This window comes from Neodiprion fabricii, chromosome 1 (genome assembly GCF_021155785.1).
Source record: "Neodiprion fabricii isolate iyNeoFabr1 chromosome 1, iyNeoFabr1.1, whole genome shotgun sequence".
Classification (NCBI taxonomy): domain Eukaryota; kingdom Metazoa; phylum Arthropoda; class Insecta; order Hymenoptera; family Diprionidae; genus Neodiprion; species Neodiprion fabricii.
The window spans coordinates 7,065,534-7,088,019 of NC_060239.1; the positions used below are offsets into that span (position 1 = coordinate 7,065,534).

The following is a 22,486-nucleotide window of genomic DNA, read 5'->3' on the forward strand; positions in this document are numbered from 1 at the left end:
TACAATACCTAACAGCGCTTACAACGTTGTGCCGTTAGAAAATGAAAAAATTAATTGAAATGGCTGGGCAAAACTTTACCGAAAATCAATTCCAGGGTAGGATTTGATTTTAACGTGTCTGAACATCGTTACAAACAAAAAAAGAAAAAAACAGAAATATCTAATAATCTCCGATTACCGCCAAAAAGATCCACAGAACGAGTGTTCAAAGAAAACATCCGACTACACCAAGAATCCCATAACGCGTCAAGAGTTGACGAGAAAAAAAATTTTCTTTTCTCCTTTCAAAGAATGGGCAATATGCCGGAGAAGTTTAAAACGACCGTCGTTAGGTTTGAAACTGATCTCTCCGTATACATTTCCGACTCAAATACCCGGGGAGTATTTGTCTGGAAGGAAATTTCGCAAGCTTTGTTATCTTCGACAAGGTCCGGGGGCATTACTTCCAGCTCTAAAATTTCCTTCCACCGGCTGCTCAACAGTCCGATATCCCCGGCGTGTTCAGGACTTGACTCGGGGATCGCAGAGACGTGGGATTTCTCTCTGGAATATACGGTACTACGTTCGTGCATCGTACGTATGTGTGTACAGATCTGTGGTTAAAACGAGGAACGTAATCCTTCGCCGGCGTTCAACCTTCGACCCCGAGGCGATTTTCCTCAGCGTTTTGCAACAAAAGCTGAATCACCCTGAAACGTGCGACTATCACCTTTGAGCTTGATGCCAGCGTGCGCTAAAGTCCGGCTCACCAAATGGTTGAATCGTCGGTATAATCCCTGCGGATCACAGATTATATGGTATCTTCGCGATTACTCTCTAAAGGATCAAAATTTTTTCGAGCAAGAATTGCGGAGCGTCAAATCACGTTGAACGCTAAGCGAGAGAATGAGAAACGGTGAAATTGTCGGATTTGTTTTTCTTCTTCCTTTTCACTTGCTTTTTTATTTCCAATCCTTTTGAGCGCATCGGTAAACGTGTCGATAGGATGACCGGCTATCGGCTCGTAAAAAAAAGGATGCGGTGCTTGGCCGGCTTGCCGAGCAGTCACGATGCTCTCTTTGAGCGTCGAAACTGAACACACAAGCCTTTCCAAACAGAGTTTCGAAAACGGAATTGAAAACGAGCAACGACACTCAAATCCTTTGTAACAACGCGCGATGCACGGGCGAAAACGATGGCTTAAACTCGACCTCTGTTCACGCTCACAGCCGTTGCGGATATCAGTTGTGCAAACAATTATACCGTATTCCTGCAGCCACCCTCGACCACCGTGCCACTCGTTCGATACGGTTATTTTAATCCAGCTTGTTATGAAAATTGACAAACTCCGATAGGTACGCGTCTCTTTTGCACACTCAACCTTTGATATTATCACTCGTTCATACCAGTTTTCACCAGTTTCCACGTAACTCCAAGCTGTCCAAAACCTGTCGATAAATGAGACCACGCCTCGTTGCTGTTCAATGAGTAATTTTCGTCGAACGACATCGAGATACCGAATCAAGTAAACGACCGTCCGGTATTTTCATAAAAATTAATACGACGTGAACAATAAAATTTATCACGAATGTACTACCATATTCGAAACTGAAATACGTCGAGCCAAAAATCAAAAATTAAAAAAACGTTCTCCTTCACCGCGGCTTAAACCACTTTGTTGGTCGATGCTTTCCGAACGATGTTCGTCGTACGATATTATATACGTATTCGAAAAATCATGCGAGCGTTGAGGTGAAAAATGATTGCTTACAAAGACCCGCCGGCTCAGTTTCCGTGCACAGAAACCACCGACTCGAGCAAAAGCCATAGAAGAAGGAAAAGCGAAAAACAACTGGGATCAGAAAAGAAAAAGGTAAAATCAAATCTCGCGTGTCCCGCGGTATTCGTATTAATATTCGAACGCACATCAGCCCCGTTGAACCTCCGTTATAGGCCTCGGGGGATCGCAGCGTTTCGCTTTTCGTTTTGCGATCGGTGTTGAAAAGCTTTTTGCACGGCCATCCGTGTAACCGGGAAGGTAGGTGCAATGCTGTAGTTCGCGGAAAGGAATATCGGATGAAAAAATGAATCACACGATTCTACATTCCAACTCATTATCCATGCATGCACCCGAGTTGGTTTTGCGAAATTTCACCTCCGTTAAAATTCGCGTACGATGTAAACGATGCTCGTGTCATCCCTGAATGTTTTTCCTACTTCCGTCCGCGGTACATTGAAATAATTTTTCACAAACACTCCGCACTAATTGCGAATTTTTCCTCAAATTTCAACGCGAAAAATATGGGTTCAGAGAGACCAGTCGGTGATGCGAGAGGATTGATAAATATCGCAATTAACTAGACGGTTCCAACTCCGACGAGAAAAAGGATAATAAGAAAAGTAGGTTATTAAACTGAGAAGGAACGATACACGTTGCGTACAGTTGGAACAAGATGAATGGTTTCTCTCGCTGTGGCGGAAACACTCGACGTATCCAAACCACAAGGCGAGTCTCGCCGCTCGAGGTTAACAATTTATCAAAATCCTTTATATATTTATTGTCATAGCACCCGCCGCGCCGCGGCTTCTCTGTCATCTGCAGTTTCTACCCGCCCGACATTTTCCCGTGTCACAATGAGCCGCGGAGATAATCGCTGGGCGACGCTCTTCGGCTCCGCACGAGTCTGAGCCTCGAAAACGAATACGTAGCGTAACAGTCACCGCAAAAATATCCGAGAAGTATTCGTTCAAAGAATTTTAAAGAATTTTAAAGAATCCGAGAAAGACGTCGTTGCGAATAGCTGCGTGATACCTGCCGCGTGCGTCAAAGAAAATTTCGAAGTCGTATAAGCTGCGTGAACGGAAACGGTTGAGTTCGGTATCGCGAGATCAGGTTTTCTTAAAGTCGCTCGAAAACGTGGAAACAACGAACACCGCCAGGCTTTCCAATATAACTCGGTTGAAAAACGCAAAGCGGTTTAGCCCGGATGCCTTTTCTCCAAGACCCCAATTTCGCCGAGAAGTCGAGGTTTCTTTCACTATTCCTCCTCGATAGGTTTGGTCCATTAGCTCGTTCCGGGGGCGACCCGATGCGTTCAAGGGTAGGCAAAGACCGACCCGAGTTTATCGACGCTTACTTACGTCGAAGGCTCGCTCGAGACTTGGCTGTCCTCATCAGTTATTTAACGCACCTCTCGCCGACTCCTGAGCTCGCGGTATCCGTTTTGGCGTTTTCGATGTTTCCGGGAGGGCGAAACGAGGCCCTAATAGCGATCCCAGAACCAGAGGCAACGATATCGTTTGCAGCCACCGCCCCACTCGAGCTTTACGGTCGACTGTACCGACTGACAAAGAGAATTATCCATGGTCTCACATCAGCCCCGTTGCCATGGGAGGAGAATATCCGTTTGATAAAGCTTCAGGTACGTGTGTCACGCTCGGCAGATCCGTCGATAGTAATCGCAAATCCCTCGGGCTTTGGCAAGCCTCTGAACCAGTCAACGTTAACCTGCCTTTTGATCAAGGATCCGCTTGATCGTATTCACTGATAAACACAGTCTTGTCTGGTGCCGGGACCTCGTCGTTGCCGATGTTCGTCAGTCAAGACACTTGACGGTGGTTCACTTTATGACGGATCGATTGACCCCACGACTTATTCTTAGGTCGTAACTGTAGACATATAATATATCACTCATTGGTTCCGCGGTATCCCCACGTGATAACCGAGATTTTGGCGAGACGGCCGCACAGCCGGATCAGCCGATTATAAGTGCCATCAAGAATTAACCATTTTCCGAATAACCGGCACTTATCAATGGCGGACAAGATTTCCGGTCCCAAAGGCGTCCGCTATTGTGAAAGTTTCGGAAAGGCTATACTTTATTTATTCTGATTCAGGTGTTGATCCAGTAGTAACGTTAAGTTAAGAGCTACGTGTCGAGCATCACAGGCAGGGTTCCGCCTCTTTGAAATTCTACCTATTAAGAAAGCAGCTGTTACTCTGAAAGCCTGGCGGAAAGTGTTTTAGGTAGAACCGTACTATACGAGATTCAACGCAACAAACCAATGTATATACAACACATTCGAGCACCAATAAAACACAACGCGGTTTAGATGGCGGTGTCTGGTTTCCATTTTCCATCCTAGACAACCGGTATAAGAAAAGTTTCGCAGTGTGTAAAGCGCAGAGCCAAACTAAGTTCATCTCTCTCGGCCGTGTACGTCTACGTACATGCAGGTATACCTTTTGTCGCGGCAGAGAAAACCCGTTTTCTCTGAGACGAGGAAGAATTTTTCGCCACACCCTGGGGCGCGACATGCACGCAGCATTTTCTCTACATTTATTTTTACCCCGGAGTCTTTTTCCCCATCCTTCCTGCCTTTGCTCTTACATTTTTTCACTCTATGGATCATTTCCTTTTTCACCTTATAATCCCCCCCCGCCGATCAAGACGGCAACGCGACGGATGGAAATTTGTGATCGACAAATTCGCCCAACGTGAAAAATTTAAAGATTCATGATTTGGACCAATTTCGAGTGAATCTTTATACATGAGACCGCTTCTGGGTACAAAAATAGGGGGATGGTTCCAACACGAATGTATGTACATAGGTATGTGTACATGTGCTATATGTATATACATAAGTAGCAGAGCCGAATGAGATTTGCAGACGGGAGGAGTCAGAGTTTGTACGGATACCGTCTTTGTACCGTGAATTTAGCCACGTTGAACCTACATTCGAGTTCGCATACCATCATTTCACCGTCTAGTTACAGTATCATAATTACGATTTACGATCTGTGTGAGTGTTCGAAAAAGAAACGGATATAGAAATGAAATAACACAAAAGAAAAAGAAAACAACGGAACAAGTGCGAATAGAACTTGCGCCCTCAGGGTTCCGTATAAACTTAATTATTTTTGTTTATGCGATACAACTAGAAATGAACTATTTTCGGACTTTACCCTTTACTTAGTCTACGAGACCTTGCTTCGATCCGAACTTCATGATTCTAGGTTAACGGCAAGTACCCTATAGGTTTTGATTTTCCAGTTTGCGAGTATCAAAATGTGTGACACAAATGGTCGTATCTTTTCATTGCGTTAACTCGGAGGCTTGAATTTTTTACACCTCAAAGGGACCGTAGACCTCAGTATTTGATACGAATTTTAACTTGATACCTCTTCCCGTTCCTGCGAAAAAGGGTCTTGACAGACGAACAACAAAGTGTTCATATAAGGGTTCCGTTTTTTCTTTTTCCGGTACGGAACCCTGAAAAACACATCGCGATGTCTTCTTTCTTGATTTTCGTACCCACGCGATGATGAGACGGTACCATGCGAACCCAAAACTCGACATGTTTCATCGACGATACGGAGGCGTTGCGATCCTTTTTCAACGTCACGTAGTGCCGTGTTACCAGGTTGATGGAATCCCGAATGACGTATTCGTACTACGCACCCTCGAGGACGAAATCCTGCCTCCTGCTTTCATACGTAGATGGATGGAACGATCAGTTTATTACACCGTAAGCCAAAGCTATCCAAGCACGAGCCCTCGTCAGAGTTTAGGTTGAGCAAGACTAATGCTAGCATAATAATGGCGGAGAGGATAGAGCCAACTTTTTGCACTCTACTTCACGACCGTCCCAGTAGTTCTTACGAGTCAAGTTTTCGGTCAACTTTTCTAAGTGGCCACGAAAAGCTTGAGTACTGATTTAGTTCTCACGAGTGTCGACCTGACTCGTAAATCCTTGGCACCTTTACTCCCGAATGGTAATAAATTACACGCGTTCACGCGGAACATGAACGCGACGATCAAATGATTATTAAAGCAGTCTCGCTATCAGGTGTTTTTATACGCAAGAAGATATCACACCGTAGAATTAACGCGGAAAACTTTTATGCACTTTTTGATCGCTATTCCACCTTTAAAATTGAACACCTTTCGCCTACGATAAGATTCGACTTACATTATTTCTCACTTGAAAATTTCCCAACATATATCTCACGGCAATCGTGAGAACTGAGATTCGAATTTGTCAATAAAAACCCTCCGGTGTTTCCAGTATTCCAGTATTTACGACCAACCCCAAAGTAACCCTGAATCTGCTACTGCTGCTACAAAACCTCACTCCCCCCTTTTCAAGATTCTCGTTATATTCACGGTTTCGGTTTCAACTTCAGGACCGAAAGGATCGCACAATAAAGCGAAGTTGCGTCGATACAACATACGTAGGCGAGGAATTGTTTTGCGAGGTATTTCCTTTGTTCGTTCACTCCTACAGGTAGGTATAATAGGAGCATTTCCATGACTACAAGGCAAAGTTTAAGCGCAGAGAAGTCTTGAGTGAGATTAGAGCAGAGATTACACAACCTGTATACCGCATGCATGTACGTGTACCGTGTTACTCATTTGGAGGAGGGCAGAGTCTTTGTGTAATCGCATCAAATACCGCCTCCCTCGACCCCTCCCTCATCCCGACATCGCATTGTAAACTATTATCTGTACAAAGCAGCCACCTAATTCCACCTCGCATTTTCGATACGCGCTTGTGCGGGTGCGGCGTTTACGGACACGTACGTATGTGTATAATACATACTTCCGGGTAAAGGTAATGTCTGTATAAGTGGAGCGGAACGTACCGCCGTGACCCTTTGTGCCGCAATCCCACCACAGGTTTCTCGGGAAATCCTAACCGTACAAAGCGGAATCATCCCCGTGCTCCTTTTCATGTTGGAAAGAATGAAGAAAAATGGCAAGGAAAGAAGGGGGATGAAAAAAAAAATTCTTCTATCTCTGGATCCCGAATCAAAATTACACGGAAAATTAGCGAAACGATCGAAAGGACGTAAAACGTAGTTTCACATATTGTAACATTTTTTTGTTGTTTTTTTTTCCCCGGTTCTTTATCTGCTTCATTTTTGTGGTTTGCCAAGAGCGAAATTTTATCCCAGATGCAGTGTAAGAATAGAAACGACAATGCGAAACGAATTGATCTCAGTTGCTGCTGAGTACATATCTCGATGAATGCGAATATGAATTAAATGTGGGTACACAGTGCGCAGGTCAAGTGGATATTCGAATACTGCGTAGATACATCGAGCTGCAGGGCACACAGAGTTGCCGTTTGTATGGTTACACGGTAAAATTTATTTATCCCCATACCAGAAACGCAGTTGCAGGTCCACGGTTGTTATACGCAGAAGGTAATTAACTTGACATGTTATACCTGCGGGTGGCTACCTGAACTGCACACGCTTTACCGGATGACTGCGAGAGCGGCAAATTCGCGCGAATTTCATTTCGTTGAGAACAAATGACTCCGAGAAGTGATTCGTTTTTGCTTAGGATAATTGCTTTTCTTACCACATGATATAAACATAGTCTATTTTCAAACGAGATCATGATAATTTTTTATTTTTTTGAAGGGGGTTTGGAAGGATAAAAAATGGAAGTATGTTTGTCCCAATGAAATTCAATCAATCGTAAACGTAATATACAGATGAATTGTTTGTCGCTGAGAATTTTTTTTTGTTTATTTTTTTTTGATGTTCATAGTCAAATTGACGATTTAACATCATCATTTATGCGATGAAATGAAATTCGCTCGCTGGCATCGGTCTAACGAGTAGCGTGATTGATTTCATTAATGAAAAGCTCTGTTACGGGGACCGAGGTGGAATTTTGAAGAAGATTTGAAAATTGAACAACAGAATTGACGAATTGAATATTCCCAATCGTATGACGTATAGCTTTAGAAATAATAATCAACTTCACAACTGTGCAATGAATTGGATGCTGAGATGAACATTGTAAAAACACGCCAACGAAGTATCCGAATGATTCGGGACCTTAGGCTATTGCCTGATTCAAGGGATGAGGAATTGGTTCCCAATCCATCAGGAATCGTCGTCTGGATCTCGTGTTCGCGGGTCACCGAGAAGCGCAGCGTGTGAATTTGAGGGTGAGCATGGGGTTGAAGGGGTGGAGTTAGCCGAGTGAAACACTGTCGTTACTTTGGCGAATGAGTCAGGCTTTCAGCGTTAAAGTGTAATACAACATTTCGCAATTGTGTAGGTATAGCCGGGCGGTATAACGCCCGTAGAGAAACAGTTTCATAACTGGGTCGAGGAAGGATGTGAGCACGAATGTACGAAAGCACGTTGATACGAACGCGTGCAACCGGGCGAGTGTAAATACCAAGAGTTTCCCCGAGAGCGCCTAATAGTTCACAAGAGTGGCTTAAAAGTGCCTCTGAAAACGCCCGAAATCACCGGATAGGAAGTTGAATAATGGTAATAACAATAGCTGTAAAAAGGAAAAGAAAACTTTCCACCAACTGAGAGAGTCGAGAGAGTCGAGAGGGCGGCGAGGAAATGCGGGCAATTTAAAATACTCTTTGGTACAACTTGAACCGTAACTTGCAGCGACCTCGTAGTCTCACTCATCGTAGAGGCTTATGACTATTCGAGACGTTGCGAAGAACAGTATATTGTAACGAAAAGAACTCCTTGTTGCGCACGCTTCCTTCCATAACAAGAGCATGTTACGCGTTCGTTCGCGAAGCACGAACTTGAGGTTAGAGTCGCGTAATGTCAAAATTGATTCTTTAAATATTGTGAAACATCGACAAAGTCAAACAAAGTGCCAAAAATGTCGAAAAAAAGTCTTCACTTCGCGTGACGAATGGCGCCACGAGGCCCATTTCCACGACTAAGGAATTCTTCGAGGAGTTTGAAAAATGTTCGGGGTGAAATTCACCCCAAGTGACCTATTAGGGTTAAAACATGCTTGCGTTATAGAAACGTCTTTTTTTCAGCAGTTCTACGTCCCTTCAAACAAGCGTTTTGTTCGCGCCAAATTAATCGTGCAGCCCGTCATCTCAAAATTATACCGACTTCACGAGGGTGATAATACGCTATAAACACTGATGTGCTTATTGCACAAGAAATTTAATAATTATCACTATTTCACCAATGCATATTACATGTACGTTACCAAGCACTGCAGCTCTCTTTTTCAATAAAACCAACACATCTGCATAGGCGAAGAGTTTCTCGTACTCACCTGAAACACAGTGAACAAATTTCATCACGTTAAACGAGTTCGTAATCTCAATTTTTAATCTTAAATAATTCCTGCAGAATCCACGCGATTAATATTGCCCACAAGTGAAAATATTTCGCTAAGAATGTTTCCCACGCTACTCGATCCACCTGATTTACGCCGTTCGTTACGTCAATTTGACTAGAAGTATGCACCGCATGTGAATGCAGACGCGTTCGCAGACATACGTTCAGATTTGAACGTCCGATGCAGCAACGCGACGAAGGCATCGTCGCCTAGTTCTATTCGTGTCAGTTCAGTGTCAGGTAGAACCTCCCTTTGCGATAGGTAGGAAGATCATAGACAAGCGCATACGCAAGTTATATGCAACCTAGTTGCTACAAGGTAGACAATGCGATCCGTCAAAACAAAGCCGACGCTGCATCTCACGCAGCCCTGCCTCTAGTCACGTTTGCGATAAACACGTTTCGTAGTTCGAGGCTATTAATTATCAAGCGAGAAATGAGTTGGAGGAGCGCATCGATTCAGCCACGATTGTGATAATTACCTGTAATTTCGATGGATCAAGTTTGATGGAATATAACTCAAATGGTCGGGTCTTGGTGCCTGATGGCATATTTATTCATTATTAAAGCCCAGTACTCGCGATAATTTGAGACTTTAGTCAAGCTTGATTCGTCAAAATTGCCGATACACGTAATAACGATCAACGAGAAGAAAGCGATAACAAAATCTTTTCAATATGCTCTCGAAACTATCGTAACGCAATTCTGTAACTTGGTTGAAATTTTATTGTTTACGATCTACTCGTGAACTGATTACCTCGGAGGTGGAATGATCTGCAGAATTTTCTCACTTCAGATGGATAACTGCAATTGCCACTGAACACTCGACACACACTACCAATCTTATTTAATTACAATCACAGTAAGACTCTGAAACAATAAGACCCTTCGACAAAAGATCACTGCAATTAGTATTAATGAGTGGAAAAATTCTTCCGCGTCCGTTCGTCGCAGCTCGGTATTCGAGACTGAAACTCGAGCAGCGAAACTGGGCACGCTACATAATTGTTTACGTGCGTGAGTCACCTTCGCGAACGAGTTCACCTAACGGCGTCCCGAAATACAAAACAAGACGAAATTTCCGACGTAGAATTGGCATACAGGTATCAGATGATTCGGTATTCATACATTCTAAATGAATTTAAGGGTGTATCTATTCCTACATGGAGAATAATTTTGTTCGCTTTAAATGCATGGATTTTTCAAGTACGACCCCGCATGTACACCCTTGAATTCCGAGGCAGCTGTGTAAAAGACCACTTCCGAGTTTAAGAGCTGTGTATATATACGTTACCAGACTATAACAGAGATCCATTTTGTTTTGAATACATTTAAATTCATTTCGACACGCATTCTTTGCGCATCGGGTATAATTTATTCAAATTTAATTTGAATTTATTTTGGCTGAATAAAACGTAAAATTTGCATATCGTATCGATTAACATTTACAAGTCAAACTGAGGGATTTCATAAATTTAACGAACAGACAATGCGGAATGAGAAAGTTTCGCGTTGTTTACTGGGGTGGCCATTAACGGAATTTGAAAAAACTTCACCCTTGTCACATCTCAATTCGACTTGAAATAAATATGAGGAGAAATTTTTAATTTCTCAATTCCTTCCCTGACTTGGAAAGAAACAATAACTTCAGCTACAGATCTGAGGATTGGCAAGGTGAAACATGCTTTGTGATCGAAAAAAATACTGCAACTGAAAAGCTTAATTCGCTAAATTTTTCATTCCGAGATGACAAACTTACGGTCAGACTGACAAGGAAGGTATCCCAGGTCGATCTCACCGATTTGATTTCTTTTTTAATAAATATGTTATAGTAGACTAAAAGCTAAGCGTATTTTTTGTATTTACCATTAAACACTTTAAAGGCTGTTTCACCCGCAAGGACTCGCAACGAGAAATGAAAAATGTTATTTTCTCAATTACAAAACAAAAAAAAAAAAATAAAAAAACGAGCTGACAAATCGTCCTTGCGTGCCTTACTTTGAGGGGTGGTTTCACCCCCTTAAGGCGTTTAATGGCATATGTAAAAAAAAAAAAAAAAAGTAGGCGTCGCTTAGTTTTTAGTCTACTTTCAGAGATCGACCTGGGATACCTTCCTCGCGGGAGGATTTTTGGAATCGAGAGTGGCGATACCTTCTTTCGGAGGAATATATCCGTGCACCTCGCAGTAACTGCCAGCAGGACCAGAGGCTCCGGGTGTGTCGAGGGTGAAGAGGGTGGTGGCGGAAGTGTTGAGGGTGTCGGAAGCCTGGTGAGTAGCCGAGTTCGGCTGGTGGATAGTGGACCTCGAATCCTGTACGCTGGTTTGGTGCTCCTGCTGGGCTGCCAAAATCTCTTCACGCCTGCACTTGGCGCATCTGCGCATCTCCGAGCGAACGCGAAGCAGCCAGACCATACCGAATAGAGCCATGTCAACCCGTGGAACGTTTTCCCCCGACGGAACCGTCATTCTCGCCGAAACGCAGTCATCGATTATATGCTCCACCGATATTCCGTGATACATCACCGGATAACGCACTATTCGACACTGTTTAACCACCGCACTGGAAGAGTGTCTTCAGGACTCGCTGCGACGAGTCAGCGACGATTCGGACCTTCCGCATCCTCGGTTCACCTTCATCTTCGCAGAGTCCTTTTCATTCGGGTCATTCTCGACTGGGATCCTGACTTTTCGTGTGTTCGTGGAAAGAATTCCGAAATCTCCAGACTGTTTCAGTATAATTTGGCAAGTTCTCATCTACGTGTGTTCGTCTCATCCACCGGAGGCTTGTGTTCTCGTATTACGGATCAACGAAATAGAAAATAAGCTGGGATTTACTCCCGCTGTAATTTATAATTGAAGATTCTTTTTCAGATACTTTGAGAGTACTGAAGGGCGCTAAGCGCTGATCAATTAACAATGCAAAGAATCTCGTCGCTTTCCCTGAGAATTTTTCAGCTGAACGATCGCCATTTAGGGTTGGGCAAATAATTTCACGTCGTATTCACGCAGCCTTTGTGCAAGGAAAGGGGGGAAAACATTTCAGCGACCAGGTGTCTGGAAGTAAAATCTGCGATGAAATTGTATCTCGCGAGGAACCATCTACCCGGGGTGAAAACCTCGCCCCGACACTCAGGGGTTTTCCATAAATTGTACAAAACCGTAGAAACACAGCCCTCCTGATACCCACACGTGCGAGAGATAGACTCCTTTTAATCCCTCTCCCGTAATTCGCAGGACACGCAATTAAAACTTGGTCAATTCCACTGCCTAGGGTCGAATCTGGTACAACAAGTTACACAAATTCTCCCCCATTCTTGGAGCAACATTCACCTTCCGCCCTACTTCGTTCGAGTAAAGACTGCGGAACGGTGGAAAATCTTATTCATTTATTTATTTATTTCATGCAAGTAAAAGCGCGGTGAATAGAGAGAGAACGATTTTCAATGGTGATAACGCGGATATTCAGCCACGAGTATCCAGCATTTTACGCTTCTTCGATTCGTTCGTTATTTTTTGACGACTCGATCGTAAACACGAAGTAGTTGATTGGCGTTCGAAACGACGATGAAGAAAAATGACATCGACGTCGAAATATTATGTTGCCGTTATAGAAAACGAAGAGAAAGTTTTATTATTTTTGTTTTTAGTGCTCGTAACAACATCATGAACGCGTTTATAACTTGGCTGCGGGTTATCCGGCGTGAATACAAATATATAAGTTCGGAGCCGTCCTGCCGGGTTGTGCGTTGGGCATGTCCTTGTAGACATGTGAAAAAATGGGGATGGAAAGGGCGGAGCGGTCGGCGACGTTCTGAGGAAGATTTATTTGTACGACTCCGATAAATTTATCCTCAAGGCGAGAGTAAGGAAGCGTGTTTTTGAACGAAAGGAACGTATAGCTGGTTCCTGGCGACGGTGAGGAAAATAGTGGACAAGAAAGGGAAACACTCGACGTATAGTGCAAGGTCCGTTCCATCGTCGGTCGAACCACCCCCGATACGTCGGCGTTATTTCGACTAACTTACGATCGGCCCTCGAGAGGATTTTCGCGGCGATTTCGCCTGTTAATCGTTATTTCAAGAATTATATCCTGATTTAAGGTTGCATCTTAGTCGGCTTGGCCGGGTCGCGGAGAGGCGCAAAAGCGGGAGAGAGAGTGTCCGAGAGAGAGGGAGAGAGAGACGGAGAAGAGCCATTTCAGCGGGAGCTCGAGTAATGGTACGAGACTAATAAACTACCCTCGGCTTGGCCTGGGATTTCGTGCGGTGGTGCTGGGAAAGCACTCCGGGCCTTTCGCCAGCCGGAGGGTGTTGCCCGAGCTTGAGAAAACTGCGAATTGAATATTGATTCCAAGACCGCAAAATTGCGACCCGAGAACCCGTAACGCTCAATGCTGCACGGCTCTTCTTCTCTTCCTAAATACCTCCCCCCCCCCCCTTCCCCCGTCTGTTTTTGATCATCTCCTAAAGTTCAACTTTTATCCCCAACTCGGTTATTTTATTATCGCGATAAAAAATACCCACCCTTCCTCATTTTCCTCCTTTTTTTTTTTAGTACTACTTTGCAAAGTTCCGACTCCACTCCTGTTTTTTTTCTTTTTTATTTTTGTTTTTTATTTTCAATTATTTGATTGTTTTTTTTTTTTATTTTTTTTTCGTTTTCACTTTTCGCCCGTTTCTCTTCACGGAGCTCTGTCTTTGTTTGGCACACGTTTCGCTGGTTGTTAATGTGTCAAGGGCGGCAGTTTCGAGGAATGTAAAGTAACCCTTAAGCGCTGAAGACTTCCGCGAAATTTCGTTACGAATTACTTGGAAATGGTTCATCGACGTGGCAGCGAGGATGAAAAGTTTTCGTTCAAACTTCCAACCCGTTAAAATTAATCCGCACAAAAATTTTGTTTGCAAGCTTGGCGTCATCGTTTTAAAGCCGACGATGGTGACAATCATCCTCCAAAGGCGCAAGGCAGGTCAGACGTCTTCCGGCTAAAATACGTACGGCAATACCTTCGACACATTCCCTTTGTCTCCAGATATTTTGTCGTATTATTTTCACGCTCGTAAAGTCAGAAGGTTTCCGAGTACCTTTACTCAAGGCGCATTGACAATGGATGAGGAGGGGAGGCAGAAGACGGATAGTCATTAGTCGGGGAGTTGCTCGAGGCAGAATAAGCAACGTTTCTAAAAGTATTCTCTTTCTCTCTTTCGACCTTTTTGCCAATTATTGTAATCTGCTGCCACGTCGAGGTCGAGGCTGTGCAGTGATAATCGTAAATTCTTTAATTATATAGGTACGTCATAGCTTTGGCTCAACTTTTAAATTTACAACTGTAATTTTTGAAATTGAGTTTTCCCCTCGTCAAAGGCAGCGCGAGTCTGCATCTATATATATATATATATATGTACATAACTATATACAACCCACTTGCAATTAAACACTTTTCTCACGACGGAATTCCGCCAAGCCCAGATCCACGCTAATTAAGAAATTCAAATCGGCTCTCTGCGGGATGCGAAAATGATTAATCAAGAAACATTGTATTACAATGAATTAAGACGTATTCATAACCAGCATTCGTCGAAAGGGCGTCATTGGGAATTTTGCAGCCACGCAATTAGCAGCTTAAGAAGCCAGTCGGCCGTAGCTTCGACGGAATTAACACCTAGTGAACAAAGAAAAGGCGATATTTACTCGGGATTGAATAAAACAGACGTCAGCGATCGGATGACGTCGTCAAAATTGCCAAACGTGCAAATCTGCCTCTGGGGTTTTCGTTAGTCACGGTGTGCGGTCAAAGAGCGACGTTAAAAGGGATCTCTCGCAAAATCGCGATACCCTAGGATCGATCTGGTGTATCATTTGCATGACAGGACGATGATCGAGGTGACTTTTATTAGGTACATAGCTCGGATACTGCCAAGATATTTCATAACATTTATTGGCCAGCAACAATTTTTCACGCTTTCACGATACCCTCGGTGTTGCCATAAAAGTTGGAGCGTAATTTTGAACGGTCATGTAATAACAACGCGATTACAAAACCCCGGACAGCCGCTTTGGATATCTTTTAAGCGCGGGTATTAAACGAGTGAATATCCGCAATATTCCGTGAAAATTCCATGTATAAAGAATAAGCGCGAGATGAAAGTGTGAAGTAAGGGAAATTTTCACTCGGTATTTAATTATTCAGAATTTCGAGCTTTCATCAGTTCGGTGTATAGAATTCCCAGAACTGTTTGGTCTTTGTCTTTGACTGGAGGATTAAGCGACTGAGAATGACAAGCTCTTGGAATTCGTTCCTCTCTCTTGCCAGAGTGACTAATTCGTAATATTTTAAAAATACGCCTATTCAAAATGCGAGTCTCGGCTCGTTCTGCCTTGAACACAGTGTCTCGTTCACCCTCGAGCTAACTGAACCAATTAATTAAGGTCCGTTCTTCTACATGCGTTACACACAAGTAGAGCGTTAGGCAGTGACGATTATCGTCGTTACCACCGTAGCCATAGCATCGGGATTATGATTACAACTGGGATAGAAGTCGCGTCTTGAGTTTACTCAAAGCGTACGTATTAGTCGTCCGACCAAGGCAGGAAAATTATACCGCGGAGCATTCTGTGTATGGACTACATTAATTAAGGCACGTTTATATGCAGACGCCGTGAATAGATAAGGCAAGGACGTAACAACGTCGGAAGGAAGGAAGGAAGGGGGGAAATGAGATGGTCCAAGGACCAAGGTTTACGTGCAATTACCCACTTCGAGTCCTCCGCCACACGGTGAACGACGGAGGGAAAGAGAGAGAGAGAGAGAGAGAGAGAAACGTTGTGGCCGAAATATTTCTATCGTGGATTGATATACGGACACCGGGAAATTTGTTTTTTCTTTACCACAGTGATTTCATTTTACTCTCTGTTCTCACGGCGTGTGTTTCATGGATTATTGTGTCGATTCATCTTCCCTTCTACGCAATATCCCGGCAAGCTCAAGTTACGTCACGTCACAATTAGATTTACAAGCTGTACGATATACGCCTTACACCCATCTGCGTGCGGTTTCATTAAGCACCCTCTATAGTGGCTGCGCGGTAATTGAATAGACGGTGATACATGCACAATTTTACTCTTGTCGTTAATAATCGTAAAAAATTTTACTAAGCCAGAGCTTTCCAATCCTGGAACTAGTTCTCGTTCGACATAGCCTCGAAAAGCTGTGTCAGAACTATTCTTCTCTTTTCCACAAGTTTGCGTTACCGCAAGGCTGTTGCATTAACCGGCGATAACTATCGCGGTCGAGGAATCCCCGATAACAGACCATTATCTATAATCGCTGAATTGATTGCCAATTCGCGTGCCGCAATGGCGGTAATTAAAGCTTAGCTTCATTAGCTGTCTAAATTACCAAATTTCGATTCCAAATCCAAGAGAAAACAAAGACATTTCGACCCACGGAAATAACCGACAGCGTCTAATTGTAAGAAAAACTCTTTCCGCCTTTCCTGTTGGGAACGAAAAAGAGGTGTCAAATTAAAATGCGAACCCCAAACACCGGGTGGCTCTCCGTCCATTTGCAAATTATTGTTTGCGAGGAGCAGGTCGAAATTCAAACTGAAACAATGACCGCCGCCGAGCAATTCTGTCCGACGGTAAGTGGACGCGGACGTCTTGATTCGACCGGTTCGCAAGCTCACGTCGCGTCGTCTTGAACAAACCCTCGTTAGTAAAAGCATTTCTCTGCCGAGCCCTGAGCACCCACCGAGTGCTGGCATTGAACCAGTAAAGCTAGTGGACACAGTTCGTTAGGCAGCGATATTTCGTCGCCCGGATGGAATAGTTTACCGACCACCACTTCTCACGCGAACAAATTCCAAATCGGTTTGCGTCTTTGCCCTCTTTGAACTCGGTGTGAGTTCAGTGATGAATTGACAAGCGAAGACGATACGTGATAGCGGATGTTCGTTGTTCACTGGTTGTTTTTCCAGGATGACAAAATTTTCGGGAATGTTAATGCCGAGCGATCAGGGCGGTTCGAAGATCGGAAGAAAACACGGCCAGCATCAATCAAGTGATCTGACAAGAAAAAGCAGATATCCAGTCGGCGTCAGTGCGTCGTTTCCAACTTCAAACTCAGCGAGCTTTTTGCTTCGAGTTTGGATAAAGATAAGTTTTAAAGTCGACCTGGCCAGATCGCGTTTCGCCCCCCGACTCGACTTCGGCGACTGTCTTTTGTGATCTACTAGCAAAGTTCGGCGATATTTTACACCCCTGAGTCATCCTCCCAGCTTTGCGAAAGCACGCCGAGCGTCTGGGTGTCCAGGTTACTCGGTATAAGCGCGCGGATCTGGATATTCCAGTCGGCCAAAGATTATACACGCGATTCTCCACGTTCCTCCAATCTCGGAGAACAGGTACAGCATCGCACGGCGAAACGCTCGGCAATATCGGGACGATATTCCCATCCAACCGTCGGAGCAGCCTTGTTTTTACAAAGAGAGAAAAAGAAGTAGGAAGACGGAGCAAAATCACGCGGTGCCCGCAACGCAATTTATAAAACTGCGGAGCGAAACGGGAGAGGTACGAAATTTTACGAGGGGATGAGGGTGAAACGTTTTCATCAGTTTTCAATAAAACCCGACTACATTGTTATTTACATAGGACACTGCTGGGTCGTGGGATTTTGTAATACGTTGTATTTTCAATCGGAGGAAACTAATATCGTCGCTTCGATTTCAATCAAATTTAATCGCCACGCTGAACTGAAGTTACCCGAACAACGCTGGGAAATCATATTTTTCACATATGTATACATGCGAGAATAATTATACTGTAACATAGCTCGACGCAACAATTTTTTTATAATACAATACGGATGTCAATTCACACGTAATTTTTTTCCTGTCTTTTCAAAAATGTTTCCTTGTCGCTGTGAAACAGTGCAATACTTCATACATTCTGCGGTTTTCCTAAAATAAAAACATAGCAATAATTCGAAGCGACTCTTTCTGAAGTTTGGAAGAGGTTATATAATCCGTTCCACCTTACCTCGCGTATGTTTCTGGGAAGTTTGGTACCTTCGAAACAATATAATGGGAGCGTTTCAATCAAAGTTTGAGACGATGTACATATACTTTCGGCATATATTTATACATATTATATATTATATATATACACCTTTAAATTATATACATACATATACATATATGTGTAGATGGGACGTGGAACGTAATCAAAGCACACTTTTGCGATCCGTCTCTCCGTCTTCTCTAAGGATTCTAATTTACCAAGGAATAATTATTCCTAGGTAAAATTTGGCTCGTATTATATAACTAATTGTCGGGTGAAATGGTACCGGTTCGTTAAGGGTGACGCCCTTGTTTCGCGAGCAAGAAATACCCTATTTGCGTGAACACTGATTGAAATACGCGCTGCTAAAGGAGCAGAAGCACTCATTTTTCACCTCACATTTCGTCCCGCACACTCGAGGATAATTAATTTCTGCTCGTGAATCAAGACACGTAACGCGTTTCGATAACCGCCTGTTTCGAATACTTATTCCGGGGCAACGCGATCGTTACATATGTTTTTTCAGGTGAAATAAACCTGCGTTGGTATAAGGTATGTATTATTATTGCGTTAAGCAGGGTGAGCAGCAAAAGCTCGCGCTTCGAATAACAAGAATTTCCAACGTCACGTATACACTTTGGCGGTATCATCAAACTTTCTCGGTACCCATTACGAGCCTGAATATACATGTACATATAGACTATGTGTACATATATAACGATGAGTCGATATTCAATTTCGTTTCGGCGAATTAATGGTCCCTGTGTAAATTAACTTTTCACTTCGCACTCAATCATTTCAACTCTCCTCCAGACTCGTTGCCGTTACGATATACTTCGTCGTTTACTGATATTTAAAAAAGAAGTATAAAAATTCACGACAAAAATTTATTCAGCCTCTTGTTTTATATCTGCTTTTCATTTCCCGTTGAAAAAGAAATTCGCGTCACAGCACATTCGTCGTGACTTTCCGATTGAAACATCAGGTGGTCGAGTATTCCAGAGAATCCGTATTAGTATAAATTGGAAACTTTATCGTGAAACGTTACGATAAATTTCCCGCAGACAAGCGGATGTTAAAAACTGGAGCTCACGGTAATTTTCTCACAGTACTACGAATCATTTATACAAATTAGAGCACGTGCGACGTGTGACGAATAATCTGTCGGCGTTTACGCGGGGCGCGGATGAAAGTCTCACCAATTTTTTGACGGAACGAAAACGGCAAACGGCAAATTTTCATGGGGTTGAAAAAGAAAATGCAGCGACGCGAGTTTTGCGATTTGTTACCGTTTATCCACACCGGTTGTTTTTGCAGAGCGGTATAACGAGCCCCCGAGGGAAACGAAACGAAACGAAGCGAAACGCATAATTATACGAGGGTGTTAATTGTTCGTCGTACGCATTGAAAACTGGGAGCTACTACAGCTACGTCAGCACCGAGGTAACGCAGTAGTTCCGAGGCATTGACGGTGCTATTTTGAAATATACTTTTATCGTGGATGATTCACGGTTGAAAAAGATGCGGTAGTAATAAAATGAAAATAAAATAAAATATTACCGGGGCTCGTCCGAAGAGCTGGGTGTGTATATAACGATTCGACGAATGGGTATATCGGGTTATTATTACTGTATACTACGGCAGTAAAACTTACGCGTATAATAAAAGATTATTATTTAATTTACGAATAATGAAAATTCAACGAGTATGCGCCCGTGAAATTGCAGAAGGGTAAAAATACTCGTTATAAAAATCTGGACTATGCGTACATGTATATAAATAATTTTTAATAGAAATTCAATTATACGGATTCTGTGAGGAATATTCTGAAATCCAGGCTGTGACGATGATTCCGAATTTGTTATTTTAAAGCCGAATTTAAAAACGTGATAACTTGAAAATCATATTCTGAATAATTTCAATCGCGGCGCGTACGTTGTTGACTGAAAATTTTCATATCCTCGATTCACCGACACAATTCTTCAACACGCATCCGTAATAGGAATAACTTTGCGATTGGGAAATATCGCGGCGGTCCGAACGGGTAATATAACGAACGATCGGGTGAAATTGCCCAGGCGAGGGAACCGAGAGGACAGGAATTGCTTTTCATTCGAAATGTATCCCGCGCCTAGATCCGTGCCATTTATTGTTTAATCCGATAATACGCAACGTGAACCGAGAACCGGACCCAATCTGGCCGCTGCAGCAAAGCACGCGTCATTTCGAAGGTATGTACAGTAAACCTATACGTAAAACAAATCGGGCGCAAATCCCGCATTTAAAGCGCAGAACTAGATACCGAATGGCATCAAAACAACGCACCTCGGCTCGTTTTACAGTTCAGAGAACATCGACGGAAATATTTCGATCTATACGCTCGCCGACGATAAGGTAAAAAAAAATCATTTTCTGTTTCAAGCATGAACGTCTGATCGTGATTCTGAGCTTTTTTAAAAAAAGATAGCTAACATTACCACCGCGATATTCTGCACGAAATTTCAAATGATTTCAGATGTATTGATTTACATTCATTTTGTTGATCATTATTTATTTATTTATTCGATTATTTGTTTGTCTTTTTCGCCTACTCAACCTTTATGGATACGCGTAGGAGAATTTCTACCTCGTCAATCTCTTCGTTGCCTTGGCAAGCTGCTGCAGCAATAGCGAAACCGATCGATCTTCCAGACGACGAGAAGCTCTTGTTCCTCACCTTTTTACCCTCGTTTCTTTTTCTTTCTCTCTTTTTTTCCTGCCCTCCCATCAAACGAAATTCCTCTTCTGTCTTGTACATACACAGTAGGAACAAGTTGAACGAACCCTCCTCAGGGTAAGCAAAACAAGGACACACTCACAGGGAAGGTGTGGGTGTCTCTTATTTTCGGTCGAAGGAAGGAAGGAAGGAAGGAAGGAAGGAAGGAAGAAAGGATGACGAGATCTGTCGGCTTGCTCTTGTATCTTCGCGTACTATCAACCTTTTTCCAGTTTACAAATACATGCATATCAGAGTAGCTGCAGAAGGGCGGTGGGTAAAAAGAGTATGGCAAGAATAAACAAAATACATAAACAATAAATGGAAAGAAGATGATGGAACGTTAAAGTTGATTGCCGTATGGTCAACACATATTATATGCATGCAAAATGTGTGAAAAAAATTGGCAAAGATTTTAGTATCCTCCGTTGGACGAAAGAAAAATCGATAAACCGAAATACCGGAGGACAAACGTTGACCCTGTACTTCGTCTTTCTCCTTCCTTTGTTTTACCGTAAATATCTTTCGCTGGAATGGTGTATAGAGAAGAATTCAGGCTCGTATTAAAGTTCGCAGTGCTTAATGGAGTTGAAGAGAAAAGCCGAGGAAGATTACCATTGAACAAAATATTTCCAAACATCCGTACGAGTTTTTTTTTTTTTTTTATTTTCATCCAGTATTTTACCTTCATTCAAGCATCAAGTGTCCAATTAATTCGAATAGAATTTTTTTTTTTTTTTTTTTTGTTATCATTACAGAAAATAATATCATTCAATGGTTTTCTCGGTAAAAGGGGTACCGAGGAATTTATATTGAAGACAAATAATAGCAAACAGTTTTAGCGCGGGTATAAAATATTACTGGAAATTGTTTTTACCGTTTATTACAGAGATCGAACGAGAAATTGTGATATATAATTAACAAAAAGATAAGGGAGAAAGAGAGAGAGAGAGAAGATAAATCTCTCAATATTATAACCGAGACAAAAATTGATTTCATGATTGCCCTCCTAACCGACGAATATTCGGCACGATGAAAGTTTTGATGACGGTTAAAGTGAGAAAATGAAGCTTTGATTGACGCGGAGACGACGCGAACCGCGATGACAGATGTATCAGAGGAATCCAGGAGTGCGGTAAAGGAACTCCAGGGGATCGAATGCTCCGCGATTAAGGGACGTTATTCTCTGTCGCGTCGACTCTACCGCGGCATATTTTGACGGAGGGAGATTGTGGGAAGGGCATTAGGGGTTGATAAGTACGATCGAAACCGGGAATTAAACCCTGTGCATATTGATAAAAAAAATAAATAAGTAATTCAACTATTCACCGTTACACAGTTATCATTGTTTTACTTGTTCATATTTCTCCACTCGCACGAAATGGCGACACTTACACGGGGAAGAAAAAAAAAGGAGCGCGAGAGAAGGGGAAGAATGACTGACGCGTCCGGTCGGCGTTATTAAATCGCCGTCAATGCCATGCCGGAACCAAGATGCGAGAATGCAGGTTAGAGGTACAGGTGCTAAATATTCCCCCACTGACATTTCCCGTTTAAT

The 22,486-nt window shown here is 42.9% G+C and overlaps 1 protein-coding gene across 11 annotated transcripts in view; it reads right to left on the minus strand.

Moving 5' to 3' along the window:
- LOC124177144 (disks large 1 tumor suppressor protein) overlaps positions 1-22,486 on the minus strand; it is a 301,091-nt gene that overhangs the window by 170,846 nt on the left and 107,759 nt on the right. For 10 of the 11 annotated variants that reach the window (XM_046559205.1, XM_046559224.1, XM_046559284.1 and 7 more), the window contains exon 1: positions 11,267-11,597. The exons of the other annotated variant lie outside the window; for it this stretch is intronic. In XM_046559205.1, the coding sequence (XP_046415161.1) occupies positions 11,267-11,582 (316 nt within the window). In that variant the 5' untranslated portion in view covers positions 11,583-11,597. Of the gene's footprint in view, positions 1-11,266; positions 11,598-22,486 lie in introns of those variants that run through there. 11 annotated transcript variants of the gene reach the window in all.